The 23211-nt window shown below is 34.7% G+C and overlaps 1 protein-coding gene across 2 annotated transcripts in view; it reads right to left on the minus strand.

Moving 5' to 3' along the window:
• SMARCC1 (SWI/SNF related BAF chromatin remodeling complex subunit C1) overlaps nucleotides 1-23211 on the minus strand; it is a 138385-nt gene that overhangs the window by 112160 nt on the left and 3014 nt on the right. For both annotated transcript variants that reach the window (XM_072941181.1, XM_072941180.1), the window contains exons 2-3: nucleotides 18712-18831; nucleotides 3631-3716 (exon numbers count right to left, since the gene is read on the minus strand). In XM_072941181.1, coding sequence (XP_072797282.1) covers nucleotides 3631-3716; nucleotides 18712-18831 — 206 coding nt within the window. The remainder of the gene's footprint in view (nucleotides 1-3630; nucleotides 3717-18711; nucleotides 18832-23211) is intronic.

Raw genomic sequence — 23211 nt, forward strand, 5'->3', positions numbered from 1 at the left:
TTAATATATACAAAATGTTCAAACCTGCCAATAAGAGAAATGCAAATTAAAACTAAAATTATAAAAATTTTTTGAATCTATTAGATTGCCAAAGATGAAAAGGTGAGGTAATACAAAATAACAAATAAATACACTGTTGGTCAGTGAGAAGGAAAAAGGTACACATCTGGTAGGACAATAAATTAGTATAATTTTGTTTGAAGATCATTTGGCAACTGTTTATATTATTCTACGTAAGTAGGATAAAAATTATATCCCATTAGGTGTATGACTTGGAGATAAGAAAACTTGTCTGGATTCCTGCTATTTTTTTTTTTAATTAAAAAGCTAGATTGACTAGCAGAAGGCAATGTTTTAAAATATGCAATTAAAATGGCTAATTCTTCACAAGTAAAAAATCTAAAACATTTTTGTGATAGAATGACAACCTGACAAACCAGCATTTCTCAGTGAGGCCTAAGGACCACCTAGAGTGTTTTTTGAAAATGCAGATTCTGTTTTCATGTCAAACTTAGTAAGTGACAATCTATGTCCATGAAGCCAAGTAATATATATTTCTTAACAAGGACTCCAAGTGATTCCTAAAGTCTGAAAGCCACTGCCAGAGATCTGCTGTGGTAACACCTGAAAAAAAGAAATTTACACCTGAAGGAGACTTCACAGGGTAGAAACAAAAGTATTTTGCTCTATAATTTACACATGTACACCAGAAACAAAAAGGTCTGAGCCTGTCTACAAGAAATAAATGTCAGCTGCAAAGTGTGTCATAGGGAAAAATAAAAGGTTATTTCTCACATTAACACATATCCTAAACTTTGTTGACTAAGCCCACTTCACCACTGCCAAGCAAAACTTTAAAAACAAAATCTTTTCAATCAATAATCTTTTTGAAAGGTATAAACTATGATTATAATATACGGTAATCTGTATACTGCACAATATACAGTTGTATAATATATAGTTAGAACTGTAAGAGAAATAACAAGGCCCTAATTTTCTTGCATGAGGGCACTGACATTTACTTTTTTGTTACTGAGTTGAACTGGTTGTATTTAATCTCTCCTCAGGAAATGTTTTTGGATTTCTATAGTATGTCAAAATCATCCTGCTTGGTATCCCTCAGTTATAAATAACTTTAAATTAGCCTGCAGTTTTATCCTTTACCAAAAACCTACAAATAAGGCACTTATTGTTCTTGACTAAAGACATAAAGATCAAACTAAAACACTCTAATTCTGGCCTCTTAATCTGTACACTCTACTCACAAATATACCAATAATTACCAGGTATTCCCATTCAACTTCATATACATGTTACTCCAGTTTGACATCACTGGAACCTGTAAGAAAGTAGAACCAAAGAAACAAGGGGAAAAGAGGATTTGGCCATAATGGGAAAACCAGCAAGCTCTGGAGAACCCAGACAAGGTTCAGAGCAGTATGCTGGGCATGGGGCAAGTCAGATACACTATAAAGATGACAGGTCACTATTTAAGATGTTCAAATGGGTGGGTGGTTACTAAAATATACACTGTTGGATGTAAGTCACAGGGGATGGGGGAAGCTGTGTACTGCAACTGGGTGTACAATTATACTTGAAAGGGGATGGTTCTGGTACAATCTGAGTGGAAGACTTAAAACTTCTTATTTCTCACACCTACCATATGACCCAGGAATTCCGCTCCTGGGCATACATCCAGAAGGAACCCTACTTCAAAATGACACCTGCACTCCAATGTTCATAGCAGCATTATTTACAATAGCCAAGACATGGAAACTGCCTAAATGTCCATCAACAGATGACTGGATAAAGAAGATGTGGTATATTTATACAATGGAATACTACTCAGCCATAAAAACCAACAACATAACACCATTTGCAGCAACATGGATGCTCCTGGAGAATGTCATTCTAAGTGAAGTAAGCCAGAAAGAGAAAGAAAAATACCATATGAGATCGCTCATATGTGGAATCTAAAAAATCAAACAAACAAAGCATAAATACAAAACAGAAATAGACTCATAGACATAGAATACAAACTTGTGGTTGCCAAAGTGGCAGAGGGTGGGAACGGATACACGGGATTTCAAAATTGTAGAATAAACAAGATTATACTGTATAGCACAGGGAAATATACACAAGATCTTATGGTAGCTCACAGAGAAAAAAATGTGACAATGAATATATATATGTTCATGTATAACTGAAAAATTGTGCTTTACACTGGAATTTGACACAACTTTTTAAAATGATTATAAATCAATAAAAAATGTTAAAAAAAAAAAACCAAACAACTTCTTATTCCTCACTCCTCTTAAAGTCTCTAACTTTATCCTTTACTTATTTTTCACTCCCATTTTTAACTTAAGAACATTTTATTTTACATATGCTTTTAAACCACCTTACATCTTTTCGGATATAAGCATCTCACTGTACTGGCACATAAAGCAAGTTCCATAACATGTGACTTAGCAAGTTATTTCACTTTAAGATTCTGTCCTCAAGAGTCCAGGTTAGGACTTAGGATATACATAAGCTGAACAAGAAAACCAGTAGAGAAGAGTTCCAACTGGGAATCTAGGCAACCCATATATATAGTAAAGAGGCATCCTGTCAATCCTACGTCAAGGAATATCCTGGGAAGACCTGTAACACCAGAGTTGGAAAGAGAATGGAAAAACACAAATTCTCTGCTCATTTAATCAATTAGTCAATGTCTTACAAAAGGTTCTGGCAAATTTGCACATAAATCACTCTCTATTTACTATAAATCAACTATTTATGTATGAATTTGTCCTGATTTTTGATATGACTACTCATTTACATTTCTCAGCTATAAAGTATTGGATTAGCTTAACTTTTATATTAAAGCACATGAATTACATGAATGTCTTTCATGAAAAGATGCTAAGATTATAAACCACACAACAGAACTAGAACCACCAACCAATTTTAAGTCAATACACGCTAACAACCCCTCAACCCCATCCCATCACCCTTGAACTCAGAACCATCATCATTAAACACTCCACCAGTCCTAGCAGCTGAACTTCCCACACTGAGATGATAGAAACCCCAAAGTTTAAAAAAAGGAAGAAATCACCAACAGACACAGGGTGAGAAAAGGGAAAAGAGTGAAAGGAGAAGCACCACTGTAGGAACAACAGCAGAGGCTCATCCTAGCTCCACTTCTGTCCTCGTCACCATCTGTACTCCAGGGAGCCAGACACCTTCCATCTGTGCCCTGAGGAGGGCACATTGCATGACTGACTCTCAACACTTAAAACTGCTTTCTGTCAGCACAGTATCAGTTCATTATATAATTCACATTTCACAGTGAGTCTACCTTCCAATCTGCTAGTAACACACACCCATCTATTATTATCTACGCACAAGCATGTATGAGAAATAATTTGCCAACAGTTGTTGGATATTTTTCTTGGACAAAGACACAAGGCAAATTAGGGCTCTAGATAAATGACAACTTACTTTGCATATTAACCATAACATATAGAATATATATATATAACCATAATATATAGAATTCTCCAATACCATATAAAAAACAGGATTCAACATTAAGTAACTTAAATATCACATCAAAACATGCAAATAAACATAAAAACTTACCATCCCTGTTCATTTTTATATTTGTAAGCAGCCCCAAGAATGTGACACAAGGTGCCTCCAGCTTTGAAATCCATGAAACATTTTGCCTAAAAATGATACAAGGTATACATGAGAAAAATAAAAGTTCTGACAAAATTACTCATGTCTGAATTCTAAGCTTTATAAACTCAAAGATATAAACTGCTTATTTAATACCTCTTTAAACACTTTCTAGAATAAAATACAAAGAAACTTTCCTAAAAGTGGATATAAAAATTTTAACAGTCTATGAAAAACAAGATTTACAATAGATAAATCAAAATGTTTCATTAGAAAAAAAAATGTTTCATTAGAAAACACTAATGGACAAAATTCTGATATATTCCAAACCCCTCTGCTGAATTTAAACTTTAACTTTTAAAACATACAAAATTCCAGTAACACATAATTTCCACAATACAATTTTCCTGTAGAATAAGAAATATTAGCATACACTAAAATTTTTCCCCCAATTTAGGTTCCTAACTTTAAGTTACAGAAAAATTATAACTGACCTCGTTATAGTATTTTAATGACCACTGAAACATGGTATAACTAAATTTAGCACTACATAAACCTATAGCTAAAAATCTGCACAACAATCTAAAAGAGATTTGCAATTTACGGATTATAACAATAGAACTCAAATAAATGCTGAATGATTTCCATATTATGGAAGTAAAAACTTAACATAAAATGATCATCAAATAGGTTAATAAAATGAAGTGTTAGAAATACACCATGCATCTTCTCCTTTGAAAACTATTATTACAACATAATATAATGAAAAGAACTGCATGACAGCAAATAATAAGAGACAGAAAATAGAATGGTGGTTGGTAGGGGTTGGGGAGGAGAGGAATGGACAGTTACTGTTTAATAGGTACAGTTTCAGTTTGGGAAAATGACAAAGTTCTAGGGATGGACAGTAGTGATGGTTGTACAATAATGTAAATGTACTTAAATGTAACTGACCTATACACTTAAAAATGACTGAAACAGAAAATTTTATGTTATGTTTATTTTACTACAATGAAAAATAAATATAAGATACAAGATGAACTCTTCCAAATTAAGCAGACAAGTTAGCCCTCCAGGTCAGTCTGGTTATCCTGGTGCTTTTTAAATACACGGGTTTCCAAGTTCCTAATTCTTTCTCCAATATTCCTGTTACATCCCAAAAGCTGTATCACATATTCCTAAACAAATACATCTGGGTGCAATTCTTTATCATTAACAACCTGTTATTTATCTGACAAAAGGAACAAGACATTACAATTCTGTAGTGTTGACACTTAAATCAGAACAATATGCTAGGAAGGTACCTACTAGAGTAGAATAAGACTTAGTTCTCCTGCTAAGCTTTTCCCAAACTCCCCGCCAAGACTAAGCTAAAATGCTCTCTCCAACCCCAACATGCATATCACCATTGCACACACGCAAACCCCTCACAGCATAATACTAAAATGACTGGTTTGTAGATTTATCTGTAATATGAACTCCTTGAGGACAGGAACAATGTCTTATTCAAATCTTTAACATCAATATTCAGCAAAGTGCCTGACAGTGTAGGTAACACATAAAAATTTTCAACAGTTTAAGCATACTAAAATCATTTAAAAATTCAAATCCATGCTACTAAGAAATATATATTGAGCAGATCACAACAATAAGACATCTTTACACGTAATTCAAGGTTAAGGTCAATTTCTGGACAGATATTTGATTTGAAGAATTCAAACACTATCAGATACACACTTTAGACAGACAAAATAACTTCTATCAACCAGTACTAGGACAAGTAATGAATGAAGTAGAAAACTGAGAGCTTCAATCTTCCAGTGGTAAAAGGAAAAGAGGGAGACTCACGAACCTGTCAAGGGCACTAGTTCCAGTTACAATGTGCAACAAGGAAAATATCCTTAAAGAGGTGATGGAGAAAAAGAAATCAGAACGGGAACTTGCAATACATCAAAGATTCTTAGAGCTTGCACAGAAATGGATTTGGGATTCCGGTCCTCATGACAAGAATCAGAAGTACCCACATAAAAGAGTAGCAGACCAGACTCGGGACGGAAAGCTGGAGGCAGAGACAAGAGACTTCTCAGGGTCACCCAAGGGCCCTGACTTGACTTCCTCACTCAACCCTCACCCCAACTAACCAACCCTGAAGAGGCTGTGCTCTAACTGCTGCTAAATGTGGTTCATATTCTTAAACATTCTGTTTAATCTGTGTTAAACACAGATTGTTAAGAGTAAATTCCTCTTGAAATTTACTAAAGAACAAAAGGGCAAGAGGGTACCGAAACTTGAGCTCCAGAGCCAGCAAGGTCCTGCCTCATGTGTTATCTCAGCAGCTACAAACTCCAATTAGGAGGTCAGGGACAGCTCTAACAGGCTGCTTCTATTTCCAGCTGTGAGCACGATGCTTTTGATAAGCTGTTCTATCTCTAAGTTGGAAATTCAATCCAATCTTACTCTGGATGTATGTAAGTGGCCTCAAAATTCTGCTGAGCTGAATGAAACCTAAAAAAGGTAAGTCTAACTGCAATACTTAAAAGCGCTTTAAATCTGTGCCACCGTGTCCTTGTTCCTTTATTTTTTTGACATTCATTAAAGACAAGGTAGTGCTAACAAGGGATAAAAAGGAGAAGAATGTTATATCTTTGTGTGGGTAAAGTATACACATTTATAACGTCATGTTTTGGTCTATTAATGAACAAATGATTGTACCAGAAAGTGTATGTGAGGAAGAGAATAAAGGAGCAGAAACTAAATATGTCCAAGAAACCAAGAAAATCACAGTCATCTTCATACCTTGAAATAGCTATGGGTAAAAAAAAAATCACTTACATTCACCAGAACCCTTTCACCTCACAAAGTACAATAACAGTCAAATATTTCACAAGTTTATATATTTTAACTGCTTTGGAGTTAAAATAATGCTTTCTAGAAGTAATTCCCAGGTTTATTAATAAGAGAAATTAAAATAGTCTTAAAATTAGCACTTCTAATCACAGGTAATTACTGATGTAGTGTTCTTAGTCTTGGGAAGAACAAAAACTATTATCATTCCTTCCAATACTGAGACTTTACCACGCAGCACTTTATATACATAACCTCATTTACTCCTCCCAACAACCCTACGAAGCTGACTTTCTTCACCATGTTTTACTGTTGAAAAGATGTTGCTAGCTCTAGCAATATGGCAGACTAACCAAAAAACCCTACTACTAAAAATGTTGGATAAAATATACAGACATTATTTTAGATGTGAAGGTGAATTAGAAAGAAAATAAATTGCCAGGTGCAAAAATCAAAGGAAAAAGAAATTCAAACTAAAAGTCAAAGTGGCAAATCTTGTGAGGTAAAAACTACAACTATAAAGTGACAGGGGACTGAGGATAATGAAATTAAATAGGCAAGTAATATTTACCTTGATAACCTAAGTGCTAGGGTTTCACTGTCTCTTCAAGGACAGAAATTAAGACTGTAGACCTAAGCAAGGAGGATGTTATAACCACAGACACATATAAAGCCAGGGATATCAATACTGTACCATTAGAGAAAGGACAAGCTAGGAAAAGCATCAGCCAGTCAAAAACTAAGGAGGAAAACAAGCTCCCATCTCAAGATAATCTAAATTTGGAATGTACAGTAACCACTGAGTCTAGGAACTCCATGCCAAATTAACATAAAAATTGGTCCTAAAATTGGTGTGTCCTCTAAAGCGCCTTAAGGAGCAAATTCTCAGCCCAGGTCTATAGGATTCCCAGATAAACTTCCACTTAAAGAGAACTGACAGGCCAAAATTCAAACATGCAAAGAAACAAAACACAATTAAATATCTGTAAGTCAACAGACAAAACAAACAGCAAGACAAGAATCCTAACATTTTCAGATAATAGACAAAACTTAGTAGGGCTTGCAAAATTAGAATACATAAAATGATTAAAGACACTAAAAAGGGAGAAATATTTGAAAAATATATAATTAGAACTAACAGAATAAATAACATTCAATAAAGGCAAAAGCATAATTGTCAGGTTATACAGTGGATTAGATACAGAAGAATAAAAGCCAAAATTTCCTAGAAATTTTAAAGAATATAAGTGCTCAGCTTCAAGAAACACATCAGTTTCAAGGAATGTATTAAAAATTTTAAACTTTTTTTTTTTTTACAAAACATACATATATAAAATAACCTACACCTGGACACACCATAGTGCAACTGTGAACCAGCAAAGACAAAGAGATCTTAAAAGCAAGAAGGGGAAATAAACAAAAAATTCCAGTAAGTTTTACTGGAGCAGAGTCACATTCACTGTCTGTGGCTACTTTCACACAACAACAGAAAAGATCAGAATTTGCAGCAGAGGCAGTATATTTAGCATCTGACCTTTTGCAGATAAAAATATTTACTATTTAGCCTTTCACAGAAATAGTAGACTGGTCCCTGCTCTACATTACAATTGAGAATCTCTGTTCATCAAAAGGCATCATCATGAGAGTAAAAGGATAAGATACCAAGAAGATGCTTGGAATAAATATTTCTGACATAGGACCCATATCCAGAATACATAAGAAAAAAATTTCACAAAAAAAAAGAGAGAGAGAGAGAAGATGGATGACTGGGCTTTTTTTTTTTTTTTTTAATGTGCAGAACATTTAAATAGGCACTTCACTAAAGAGAATAGTCCAGCTGTCAATAAATATGACAGGGTACTCAACTTCATTAGTCATTAGCAACTACAAAAAAAAGCACACCAAAAAATTAAATAAAAAAGACAACTTCTAAGCACTGGTGAGAAAGCAGGGAATTTCATCCTCTTATACACTGTCTGTGGGAGTATAAATTGGCAGTATCTGCTAAAGCTGAACATATACCCCTTGCAACCCAGCAATTCCATTCCTTGGAATGTAACTAATAGAAACATCTACATTTACCACAAGACATATGTAAAAATATTCATAGCAGCACTATTTCTAACAGCCCTAAACTGGAAATTAGCCCAAAAGCCCATTAATGGGAGAATAGATAAATTAAGCATAGTACTCCATTGTAGAATGTGCAATACTATGCAACATGGATTGCCAAATTATGACCAAGCTGCCCGTTTTTAAAAATAAATTTTCATTTGAACACAGTCATACCTACTCATTTGGGTATTGTCTTTGGCTGCTCTTATGTGACAACATAGTTGGGCAGTTGTGACAGAGTCTGTATGCATGTAAGCCTAAAATATTTACCATCTGTCCCGTTAAAAAACAATTGCCCCCTCCCCAAAAAATTGCCAAACCTTTAAACAGCAAACAGAATGAACAAACTGCAACTACAAGTAATAACATGGAGGAACTTTACAAATGTGATGTTGCCTATATACTTAAAAAATATTAAGTCATGAATGGCAAAAACATAAGCTGACCTATTTTAAATTAATTAAGACTAAACAGACATAACTAAATAAAATGTGTGATCTTAGTTTGGATCTCATAAAAACATTTTTGAGGTAACTGGTGAAATGTGAAGACAGATTGCCAACATCACAGCAAAGGGCCATCAGTCAATAAATACATACTAAATACTTGCAGTGAGTAAGAAGGTGAAGTCTTATCAACGTCCAGTTGATAAAATTTGGCTTCAATTCAAAGGGCATTACAGTTTTGTTTATCCTCAGGTTCAGTCACTAAAGCTCATTTACACAAAATACACTGTCCCTTGGAATGTAAGTTGAAGAGAAACAAAGCACACAGCTTTTTGGGGCCTTCCTTTAGAGCTGGAGGTGATAGCAAGCTAGTATAATAAATGTTTCAATAATATGTATGCCTGACATCTACATTTTTATCTTCACTTTTGCTATGCAAGCCAACAATCTACTTTTCATGTCTTTTAAGTACTACACACTACTTCTAATTTCTCAAAAAGCCTTTATCACACATCTTGTGACTCTAACAACTACGCCATGGCATCAGCAGAGCAAGGAACACTTTCCCAGAAATGGTAGTACAGGTTGAAGTGCCTTCCCACAAGGTTGCAGAGTGGTAGGACACGGCCATTTAAGTCCTAAGCCCAGTCCATAACACCTGGTTCAAGAAACTAACTGGAAGAGATTTGGTAAGTTACATTATTTCATCTTAAGAAATGAATGAGCTTTATTTTAGGCAAAATCAACTACTTTTAACCTCTGTCAAGACTGCTGACTTCTGACTTTTTATCTCTGATCTCCAAAACCTAAAATGATGCTTTAAAAAAAAGTTATAGGACACATACTGAGCTAAGTATCCATGCCAACCTTCCAGCTGAAGAGAACTAAAAACTATGGGTAAAAATACACAAAACATCTTCTAATAAAAGTAAAACAGGAAATCTTTGAGACACCTTGGTTGACCATGAAGATAACACAACAGAGACACATCAGTGACAACAGATTACAAAGAATATAGTCTTTGCCAAAACAGCATCAAATGGCCAGAGGCTTCATCAAGCAACAACAGCAAGCTTTGGGGAGAGGGGAGAATCTGATTACCAGAGCTAGCACATTATAATACTCAAACTGTCCTGTTCTTAACAAAAAAATTACACAGCATACAAATAGCAAAGTATGGCCCATTCACAGGGGGAAAAAATTGAGAGAAATGATCCCAGAGGAAAGATGAAAGAACAAAGAAAGATGAACAGAGCTAAGGGATCTGTGGGACATCATAAAACTTACCAATATACACATTATGGGAGTCCCAGAACAGAGAAAAGAACAAAAAATATATGAAGAAATTATGGCCAAAACTTTCCAAATGTCATGAAACGTATGAACATACAAGTTCAACAAACTCCAAGCAGAATAAACTAAAAAAGATCCACACCAAAATAAATCATAATCAAAATATCGGCAGATAAAGAATCTTAAGAAGCAATGAGAGAAGTGACCCATCATATACAAGAAACTCTCAATAAGAGTAACAGTTAATTTCTATTCAGACACTATGGAGGCCAGAGGCAGTAAAAGGACATATTTTAAGTGCTAAAAGAAAAATAAACTGCTAATCACAAAGTGTATCCTGAAAAACTGCCCTTCAAAAATGGAGATGAGAAGAGGCTCCACATCATAGGTCATAAGGGAAATGAAAATTGAAATAATGAGCTACCATTACACACCCAGAATTAGGATGGCCCAAACCCAGAACACCAACAACACCAAATGCTTTGAGGAATGGACTACTACTCAGTGTTAAAAAGAAATGAGTTAGCCAGCAATGAAAAGAAACTGAAGAACTTTAAATGCATACTATTAAGTGAAAGTAGTCAACCTGAAAAAACTATATACTATATATTCCAATTATATGACAATCTGGAAAAGGCAAAACTATGGAGATAATAAAACAATCTGCAGTTGTCAGGAGTTACTGGGGGAAGAAGGGATGAACAGGCAGAGCACAGGACCTTTAGGGCAGTGAAACAATCCTGTATACTGTAACGATGGGTACATATCATCATACATTTCTCTAAACCTGCAGAATGTCCAACACCAAGAGTGAATCCTAATCTAAATCATGGATGTTAGATGTCAATGCAAGTTCATCAACTAACAAATGTACTGCTTCGATGCTGGATTTTGAGGGCAGGGAATATATGGGAAATTCCTATACACCTACTCCATTGTGCTGTGAACCTAAAACTGCTCTAAAAAAGAGTAAGATAATATTATGAACTTTATGTTAACGTCAATGTAAATGAAACTGACAAATTTCTTGAAAAATCCAACTCACCAAAACTAACATAAGAAACAGAATCTAATCCTTCTGTTAAAGAAAATGAATTGGTTATTAAAACCTTCCCACAAAGAAAACTCCAGGCCCAAATAACTTCACTAGTGAACTCTGAAATAGTCAAGGAAGAAATAACTCAATCTTAATAAAACTTATACCAGCAAATCAAAACCAGTAATACATAAAAAGGATAATGTATCATGATCACATAGGGTTTATCCTGAAACACCAGGCTAACTGAAAAATCCATGAGTGAATGAAATTCACCATGTTAACAAAATAAAGAAGAAAAGCCTTTTTTTGATCACCTCAAAAGATGCAGAAACCACATGACAAAATTCAAGTCATTCACAATAAAAGTTCTCAGCAAACGAGGAATAGTAGGTAACTTCCACAACCTGAATTAAAGTCATACATGAATACCCCACAGCGAACATCATAATAGTGCAAAACGATGTTTTTCCACTAAGAAAAAGAATAAGGTTAAAATTCCTGCCTTGACCATTCTATTCAATGAGTCAAAGGTGCTACCCAGTGCAATGACACAAGCAAAAGAAAGAAAAAGCATAAAGAAAAGGAAAAAAGAAAACTTATAAAGTCATAGTAATCTAAAATTTAGTATGAGCAAAAAGATGGACATTTAGATCAACAGGAGAAAACAGAATCCAGATATGGACCCACATATATCTGGTAAACTGACTTTCAACAAATGTGCCAATGCAATTCAAAGAAGAAAGAACATCTTTTCAATAAATGGTGGCTTTAAAATAACTGGGTATCTATATTGAAAGGAGAATGTCAGCTCTTACCTCATACTATACATAAAAATTAACCTAAGAAGGTGAGGATACAGCAAGTGGTAGAGCACATGCTTAGCATGCATGAGGTTCTGGGTTCAATCCCCAGTACCTCCCTCTAAAAATAAATAAATAAACCTAATTACCTTCCCCACCCCGGCAGGAGAGAACTTAAATCTATAAAACTTCTAGAAGAAAATAAAGGAAATAGTCTATGACTTTGGGATATGCAAAGGTTTCTTAGAACATAAAAAGCACAAATCACTAACAATCAATAAACTGACTTCATCAAAACTCAAAACTTTTGCTCATGCAAAAACACTGATAAGAAACAAAAAGTCAAACCACAAACTGGGATGAAATATTTGCAATATATATATATATTATAAAGAACTTATATCCAGAATATATAGACATTAAAAAAAACTTACTTAAAAAAAAAACTGTACAGAAAAGAACACAGCAGACCTGAGATTACTATTCTCAGTAAGGCCAGCTTGCCAGTTTGCCCTTGGCTGGCATCTGGGAATTTGACTCTCAGAGTATTCCTAGTCAACAGTTAACAGGTAAGGTGGGTGGTTTACTATGCCTAGACTATTTGTGCAAACAATGTGGTTTATGATGAATACCTACTTTCCTTCTGGGAGTTCAAAACTATGTGCCGGGCAAAAGGTACTAACCCCCAATAAAAACCTTGAGAGTGAGTCTCTAAGGGTTTCCACGGGCAGAAACATTGCATACGTGCTGCCACATTTTCATTGCTGGGGGAAGAGTGAATGTTGTGTGACCCGTCACATGAGGAAGAGAACATAAGGGAGCCTGCAGCAAGAATGCCTGCAGACTATACCAGCATCTTTTTGCCTTATGATCTGGCTACATATACTTACTACACTGCTGTACCAAATCTTAGTTTTGAGTACAACTATATGCTGAGTTCCATGAATCCCAGCAAATCTCTAAATGAAATCTCTAAATGTGGGGGTGGTCTTTAGGACCAAATTAAAAAATTACTTGACTAGGAAATGCACAAAAGATGTACAAATGATCAATAAGCAAATAAAAGAAACGTTTAACATCATCAGCAAATTAAAAAGCGTGAGATTCCACTACATACCCGTAAGAATGAATAACATTTTAAAGACTAATTATAACAACTGTTGAAAAGAACGCAAAGGAACTTGAACTCTCATACACTGCTGGATGGATGTAAAATGATACAACCACTTCAGAGTGTCAAGACAGTTTGAAAGTTAAATGTTACCAACGATATGACCCAAACATTCCACTCCTACCTATTTACTGAGGGGAAACGAAAACATGTCCACAAAAAGACTTGGACATTAACATAGACAGCAGCTTTACTTTAAAGCTGGAAACCCAAATTTCTGTCAAAGAGTGAAAGGATAAATAAACTGTGGTTTATCCTTACAACAGAATACTAATCAACAATAAAAAGGAACAAACTATCAATACAAAGAACAACACAGATGACACATAACTCAACATCCATACACTAAGTGAAAGAAGCAAGGCAAAAAAAAAAAAAGAACATACAATGTGTGATTCCATTTACAGAAATTTCATGAAATTATAAATGAATCTGTAGTGTCAATAATTGCCAAGGGACAGGTGGAAGGGAGATGGATTACAAGGCAATTTTTAAGGTTGAGGGAAATGTTCACTATCTGAAGTTATACTTTAAATATGTACATTTACTGTACATCAATCATACCTCAGTAAAGCTGGAGAGGGAAACATTATAAGAAAAGAGGAAGATGAAAAAAAAGTAAAAGTAAGAAATATGTTGAATAAATAAAACCACCCAAATAAACTAGAAATACATCAGTGAACGAAGATTTATACTAGTGAATCCACATGGTATGGATGAGACCACAGATCTGCCGTTAACATCAGTCATATGGTTTTCTAGAGCCCTGGGCAACACCTGGCCAGCATGTCTTCTGCCTGGCACACAGGTCCAGGCCTGCAACACAACCACCCACACTTGGCAGTCCACGAACTCTACCTGGTCTGCTAGATCATTTGGGCTCACTGCCCCTGACAGTGCTTAATGACAAGGGCCAGAAGCTAAATGATTAGATTTTTTTCATGGGGGGAGAGGTAACCAGGTTTATTTATTTTTTTAAAATAGAGGTATTGTGGATTGAACCCAGGACCGTGTGCATGCTAAGCATGCACTCCACCACTGAGCTATACCCTCCCCTGACTAGATTTTTGAGACATTCTTTTTTTCTAAAATAATTTGTTTTAACTACAGGTATATGGCTTCAGTTCATCTGGACTATCTCATTTTGGCTCAATTTTTTTTTCATGTCTGCAAATATTTCCTCCATGACTCACAACAGAAAAGAATACATATGATTTCATTTATATAAAATTCAAAGACAAAACAAGCAAAACAAAACTATTTTGTTCAGGGGCACATGCAAACAGACTGATACATATAAAGAAAAATAAAGAAAAGATTACAACTCAGTGGGGAAGAGTTTCTGATTAGGGAAGAAATACATAAGAGTTTCTGGACTATTGTTAATAATCTATTTCTGAACTGGGTTGTGGTTAATGGGTGTTCTCCTTGGATTCACTTATGTCAACATTTGCTTTTTTCCTTTTCTCTACATTATGTTTTACAATAAGTTTAAAGGAATGAAACTAAGTCTTTGTTTCACAAAGTAAATGTCCCACACAATTTCACTTAAATGGCTACTCGTATTCTACTTTCAGAGTTCTAAGCTACAAACTTAAAGGGCTAACTTCCAATACATATACAATACTTATGTTCTTCTTTCTAGTCTCATATTTCCAAGGATTAAACTCTACTGTGAAATTTAGAGAATGGCAAAGTCATAGATGCAAATTAAATAATAATTTAAGTGTAACCAGAAGTTGAAAATCTTGAACATCTCATCAATATATTTAAAATCTTCAGCTCTAGACGCTTGACTTGACCTTCTAGTAGTCTTCCAGATCTAGAGCTCTGCTGTTTTTAAACATAAATGCTTATGATCTATTAAAAAAAGCAGAATACAAAACTGACTCTCCTATCATTACAATTATGTTTGTATTACATATGCATATGTACTAAGCCTTGAGGGGATTATGGAATAATGAGACTTTTTACCTGTGGGGTAAAAACACTTTTTTTTTTGTTTCAATATATACTGTTTGCCTTTGCAATATACTTTTAGCCTTACAAAGAACTTTTTTCCCTAAATTTTTCTAACTTCTCAGTTAGCATTAATACAACACATCCCATATTCAGCCAGCTGTTTAATATGCAATATGACTTAGGAAGTTAGTACATAAAGTTCCACTTTGATTAAAAAAAAACACAAATAGTGAACTTTTCCACTACTAACTGTTTACTCAGGGAAGAAGCTTTTTAGGGTAAGCAGCTTACATATTTCACTAAAACATTGTTTGCTTTACTGTCTCACTCCCCCACTTTTGTTTTATACCATTACCCGTCACACATCAATCTTTCATTTGGGAAAATGCTAAATGCTATTTTCAGAAAAAAAGAAATACATCTGGTCTTACTAGCATTAAGCCATGATTTATTTTTAATTATAGTTTATGCCTAAAAATGTTCTTCTCTAATCTTTAAAATCTGGGGAAAACATGGTTTCATTCTCAGGAGTTAAGTATCTCACAAATAATGCCTCTTGTGAAGATTTTTTATGCCTCTTGCAAATTATTTTTTAAGACACTCATACAATCCTAATTAGGGTTACCAATATAATGTGAAATATGTTATATAAAATAGCTCGTATCATGTTAGTGTAAATTTTACTCTAAATGATGTTACACTTGACAAAACATAATCTATATGAATTATATTACAGTGTTTTAAATGATGAAAACTTCAACCAGTTCCTGATTTAGTAATTCTAATCTAGTTCATAACATAAGAGAAAAGGAAATAAACACTCAAGTATTTGGAAGAAAAGGAATATGGAGCTTTCAAATGATTCCGAATACCCACACATAGAGAAAAAGAGAATGATAAAGCAAATGTGATAAAATGCCAACAACTGGGGATTCTGAATGAAAGGAAAATGAAAGTTCTTTATACTATTCTTGCAAATTTTTACTCTGAATTAATTTTAAACCTATAAAAGTTACCAAAAATCTGCAATTTGTCACACGGTTCAGAAAAATGAAATATGCCGATTATCCCGTTGTTTAGTTCCTATTAGTAAAAAATGACCAAATATCTCCAATATCTAAAAATATATCTATAAACTATATACATGTACTTACTAAAATGCCATTACACATATATAACATAAATCACAACATATTAAAAAGGGGGCATTTTAAAAGGATTAGCTAAAAAAATAAATAAATAAAAGGAATGATCTTGCTTGCCAAATGTGAATTCAATCAGTACCCAGTAACTCCCAAATCTCTTCCTCTCATCAACCTTTTCTCTAGAACTCCAGATCTCACTTTCTAGAACCTACAGGATTTCTAAACCTGAGGTGCCTACATGGGAGCCAACCTCAACATACCTGCTTTTACACTCTGGCTTTCCCCTTAGTGCTAAAGGTGTCTGCTCAGTACAGTCATCCCAGTCAATTCTTTCTTATTTCAGTCCCACCCCCGCTTGAAAAGAAAATCACAAAGTTCTACCCCCTTACACTCTTTCAGTTCCTTCCTGTTCTCTTTAAATCCACTGCTTCCTCCACAGGCTGCCACCACAGCTCATCTGGATTAGGAGAGCAGCTTATTCATGAAGAACTAGCCTTCAAAGGCTCCAATCTCAGTGGCTTTCAATCCATTCTTCACAATGAAGCCTGCAGCATTACTCTAAAACCTAAAATTGACTAAGTCACTTTCTACTCTCTCCCTTGCTGTGATTCTCAATCACTTTCATGATAACAGCCACATCTCTAAGACGATAAACCCATCCTTTTATGACTGATTCTGGCCCATCTCTCTAGCTACTGTCCTCGGCTCTAACTCTGTTGAACAACATAGAAATACCAAATCCTCTCAGGCCTTTATGCTTTTACATGCTGCCATCACTGCCCGAAAATCCCATCTTCCAGCATTTTCCTGAAGAACTCACACTCTACTTTTAGGATTCAGTTCAAATACCCTTTCCCTGGAAAACACTTCCTGAGATCAGGAAAGTCAAAGGTTCCATTCGTACATCTCACTAGAGTGTAAGCCCCCTGAGGACAATCACTGTATTACTCGGAATTCTCAGAACCTGGCTTAATATTTGCTGAGCTCAAATCAGTGAGGAAGAGAAGTATTCTTTAATAAATGTTGCTAAGATAACCAGATAATCACATGGAAAAGGGTAAAACTGGATCCACTGCTCACATTGAATACCAAGATAAACTCTAGGTGGGTAAGGGAATTTCATGTAAAAAATGACACCATACAAATACTAGAAGAACACATGTGTGAAATCCTTTATCACCTATAAATGGAGAAACCTTCCTAACATGATTTAAAAAAACACATCAATATGTTTGACTAGATAAGTATCTAGATAGCAAAGTGAACTGATTTACTGCAAGATCAGTAAAATAATACTATTTCTTAGTCTCAATTATACGAGAGATCAATGAGTTACTAAAACAAAAGGTTTAGTTTTGACATAAGAACACACAAATCAGAAGCTTTTGAGATTGAAAAAAAGGTCTAATAATAATAAATTCAGTGGCAGCAGCAAACTGGACACAGCAAAAACCCAAATCAAAGAACTGGAAGACAAAAATCATGAGAAAAGATGGAAATCTAATGTCTGTACAATCAGAGTTCAAAAATACAAAAGGAGCACAGGATAGCAGAGAAGACTAAGAGACTGTTCCCTGAGCTAAAAAAACGTAACTGAGTCTTCAGATCATGACTTATCTCAACTAGACATATTTCTGAATTTTAAAGATCAGTATCAAAAAAGGAGGAAATCAACAGGTAGTGTCAGATTTTTCTCCTCAAAATTAAACGTTAAGGAAAGAACAAAAACTATTAATTTCAAAAGGAAATAAAGCATAACCCAGTATTTCTACATCAAGCCAAACTATCAGTCAAAATAGTAATTGCAAGGGGAACAGAAACATATTCTTACACAAGCTCAGAAGAATCCCACCTACAAAATATTTTTAAAAATCCACAAAATAGCATTCTAGCCACAACAACTAAATCAGGAGAAAGAATGGAGACGACCTGGTATAGTAAAGACAATAAGGAAACTACAATATAATAAAATGTTAAGTCTACATAGTAGTTGTTGTGATGTTTAATACAAATGTTAAGTGACTCCTGAAAGAGAAGCTTCCTACAGTTAAAAAACAATAATACTCCATAGCTAAAATTCTGTAGAGATCCCTCCTTTCCCTTATTCTGTAGGATAGCAACAGCAAAAAACAACAACAACAACAAAAAAAAAACCCCTAGAGCTGCAGGCTGCACCCAAGAGTACAGAAACTGAAAATACCCCAGTGTGATTAGCTGATGTACTCACAGGGAGTTTGGTGAAGGCCGGGTTAGTGACATGCTTCCCAAAGGCATCTTCCTGGAACTGGAGAAGCTGCACCACCAGCCCAGCCAGTGTTTTATTGGTAGGAGCATCCGCATGAACATACTGCAAGATAAAGAAAGGCACTCAAAAACTGAAACAACTATGCAGAAGGCAATGTTAACTTACTTCCTAGAACCAAAGCACCAGCACGTTGGCAGATTTTTAAGTGTCTGAGACATGTAGTGTGCTGTAAAGGAGCTTACATAAAACAAATATTGGGGGCAGTGGGGAGGGATAGACGATACATCTTTTTAGTTAACAGATCTTAAGGACAAGAGATGCCATGCTCAAGAAACCAAATCCAAGTCATCTCATCTGCACCTGGACCTAAATTAAATTAGATGATGAAATCCTGGACCTCAAACTCAAGCCTGATGTTATAATGGAATGAGACCTATTGGGCAGTGTATTTCAAACATGAGAGAATGTAAACAATTTGTGGCCAGCAAGCACACAGTGTTGCTTTTCAAACAAATCTACAAATTCTTTGACATTCCTCTTATCAAGAGGTGGGGGTCTATGCCTCCTTCTGTAGAATCAGGACCACCCTTAGTAACTCACTTGTAACCATCAGAATACAACAGAAGTGATGCTACGTGACTTCGGAGGATAAGTCAAAAAAGGTCATATGGCTTCCACGTAATTCTTTTGGGACACTCACCTCTGGAGCCCTTAACAATGAAGAAGTCCAGCCACCCTGACAACACCATACTCTGAGGAAGCCCAGGTTACATGGAGAAGCCACATGGAGATGCTATGGCCACCAGCCCTAGATTATGTCCCAGAAGAGTGACAGTACAATCACCCGAGACATGAGTAAAGATGATTCCAGGTGATTCTGACCCCCAAGCTGCCAAGTCACCCCCAATCATCAGATCTCCCCAGTCAAGGTCCCAGACATCACTGAGCAGAGGCAACTGTCCCTGCCAAATTCCAGACACACAGGAACTCTAAGCATAATAAAATGGTTATTTTATGCCATTAAGTTTTGAGCATAACAAAATGTTTTTATGCATTAAAAAATATTATGTGTGCACTTAAAAATGGTTAGGATGGTAAATTTTACGTTTTTTACATTAAAAAAAATTTTAACAAATACATGTGAAAAGTTATCCATGCTAATGTGAATAATGTTAAAAAGGCCAAATTTGTGGTAGATAGCAAGCTAGCATCATGAAAGGAAAAATAATGGGTAACGTGACAGGGACAGCATAAATTAAGGAGTTAAATGTAAAAGTTTAATTTAGTATTAAACATTCAATATCACTTTGAGAAGTCAATACATTTGACAATTCTTTTAAACCTCCAATTTTGAGCAGGAAAAACACCTATACTTCCTTTCATTAAAAAAACTAAATTTTTCTTCCCAGAAAAAACCTCTTTCCCAGTACCATCCAACATTTCAAAATTAATGTTTCCATGTTGTATATCAGAAATTGACATAACATTGTAAACTGACTGTATTTCAATTAAAAAATTTAAAAAATTCACGTTTCTATTGCAATAAACAGTGTTTAAGTGATTCATATACAGCAAAATAATACAAGCTACGTAGCGTATTATTCCTTAAGTTGACTGGCTCTTGATATGTGCTACTGCCAATCAAAGACAGAGTGCATAAAAGGGTAATTCTTCTTAAAGCTTAGTATCCTCTTAAATTTTCATTTGTTCAGGTGCACTAGCTTTCCACTCTACATGAAACAGCTAGCATGCAGTTAACTTTGCTGAAGACTGGTATTTTGTTGGAATGCTTTATTTTACATGAAATCCTCTAGACCAAAGGTTGGGAAAATCGAGCCACAGCCTATTTCTGTGTGACCCACAAGCTAAGAATGGTTTTTACATTTTTAAATGGTTGGGAAAAAATTCGAAGGAATAATAAAATTTCATGACACAAGAATATCTCAGAAAATTCAAATGTTAGTACCCATAAATAAAGTTTTATCAAAATACAGTACACTCATTCGTTTACACATTGTCTCTGGCTGCTTTCCTGCAACAGCAGAGTTGAGCAGTTGTCACTGAGACTGTGTGGCCCACAAAACCTAAATATTTACACTCTTGCCCTTTATAGAAACTGTCTGCCTATCTCTGTACTAGACTAATCCTTTTTATCCTTACAAAAGCTTTTATATTAAGGGTGTCCTGTAAAAACACATTTCCATAAGGCTAGGAAGTGAAGCATGTACGCCAGATAGAAGTCAAAAACTGGAAACAAGTTTCATACAATTTAGCACATAAGTGTCAATTCCGTTAGTCTAAAATAATGGTTCTCAAATTTTAGCCTCACTCTCAGAGCTTCTAATGCAATAGGTCAAACCCAAGAATGTGCATTTCTAACAAGTTCCCACATGACACTACTGGACTGGGAACTACTCCAAGACCACTGGACCTCAAAAAAAAAAATCCATCTCACGTATTATTACATATCAGTAAAGAACACACTTTATTGTAATTTAAAAGTTAAGCAACTTTTACATGTCAAAAACTGCTTACAATTCCCCTTTCCTACAATGCCAATTCCCATAATCACCATCAAGTTTACCTTTTTGATGACTATACACTTAAGTGAAAATTCAACATCAGTTTTTTTTTCCAATTTACTCAACACAGGACATCTTTAATAATACTCAATTTGTAAGTAATCAGTAATACTCAACATAGTGTAATCTTTAATAAAGAACAAGCTCAAGTTTATCCTACAAACTGGCAAAATATACTGTACATACCCACACGATAACTTTATAATGTTTAATAACTACAAGCTTCTCAAAGGGGTCATATAAAGCACATGGTAAAGCAACATAAAAAACTAATAACCATAAATGTTTATTTTTCAGATACCTGTAGATAACTGAACACCACCAAATCCTAAAACCGAAAGAGAAACCATTTGGAAGAAGGCTGTTCAGCTAAAATCAAATCAACCCTTCAGGCAAAAAGTAATTTTTAATGACTTTTATATACATAGCTTTGTATATATTCTAAACTTTACTATTATCTATACATATTTCATTTACTATATTGTCATTCAGAATAAGAAAGGTTTCCTGTGGACAACCTTAGAGTCTCACAATAAAGACAGACAGGTTCAAAGTGCAGTCAAAATGATTACTTTAGACATTTTAAAATCCAACTTTTAAACTATAAAATGCTTAACTCTCTTTAGATACTTTCTCCAAATCACCCACAAAATTTATGAAACAGGAAAACGTATGTAAGAGATGACATACTCATAATGAGACTGAATGAAATCTGACACTAACATATTAGTGTAAACTATACCTCATATTCACTCAAAAGGCAACCAGTGTATGACTACATGGTTTTCAAGTCAACTTTTTAAAATTTCAAAATAGTAATATTCTATTTAATCAATAAGAATGAAGCAGGCTCATCAGAAGATAAATGGTAAAAATATCAGTACCACCTCAAATTTACATAATCCTATCTGCAAAGTCTATGTAGTGATTTGAACAAGTCTATGGGAGTCTCAGTCTTATTACCAATTTATAAATGAAAAATTAAAACGTAGAAATCAAGTGATCCGCTAAAGGACACCACCAATTAGCAGCCAAAAGTACTAAATTCACATCTTCTAAACCAATGTAATGCTCATTCCCACTATCCCACAATGATATGAGTTCATTTCAACTGCTTCCAAAAATCTCACCTAAACATAAAAAGCTCGTAACAGCTTTCAAAATACTGAATCCTGATTAAGGGTTAAAAAACTGTAATGATTATACAGACTACTTCAGTCATAAACATTTTATCTTTCACCAACAACAAAAAAAGCTCCACAGCATGTTTTGCTTAAGACAACAAAAATTTTTTAGTCTCAAGTATTTTGATTAAGAAAGAAGATATGTTTAGAAAGTTTATCAATAAATTTGCTTTATATTATCTGTGACATTATTAAAGCAACAATAACAATCCCTAAACAATTATCCTAAACAATTCTATCATAGCAGATGTCCCATTAAAAAAAACTGTCTTAAACTGTTAAATATTTTCTGTAAAGGGCACTGAAATGCCTTCCTTGGGCAATTTAGTCTATTTTAATAAGGTACCTTGAATCTACATCATCTTTAAACCATCCTGAAATCTTATTTGAGGAGTAAGCCAAACTTCAAGAAGAAAGTTACCTGGAAACTTAATGGCTTACAAATATCCTTCACCTCCAAGGTATCTGAGTTGAATCAATTTGAGGTCAAGGTTTTATCATCTGAAAACCACTCAGAAACTATGGACAGAAATACATCTCTCATCTTTATCAAAGTTAGGATGAAAGACATGTATGCAATAATACAAAGTAGGCAGCTTAGGTATATAAACAAGCTTCTGCATCGCTAGTACTTAAAATGCAACCTCAGGCAGTTAACCTTCCTACACTTCAGTTTCCGCTTACCTAAACTGGTCACCTCCTCTGGACTCCTTTTG

The sequence above is a fragment of the Vicugna pacos genome, chromosome 17 (assembly GCF_048564905.1).
Source record: "Vicugna pacos chromosome 17, VicPac4, whole genome shotgun sequence".
NCBI classification, from domain to species: domain Eukaryota; kingdom Metazoa; phylum Chordata; class Mammalia; order Artiodactyla; family Camelidae; genus Vicugna; species Vicugna pacos.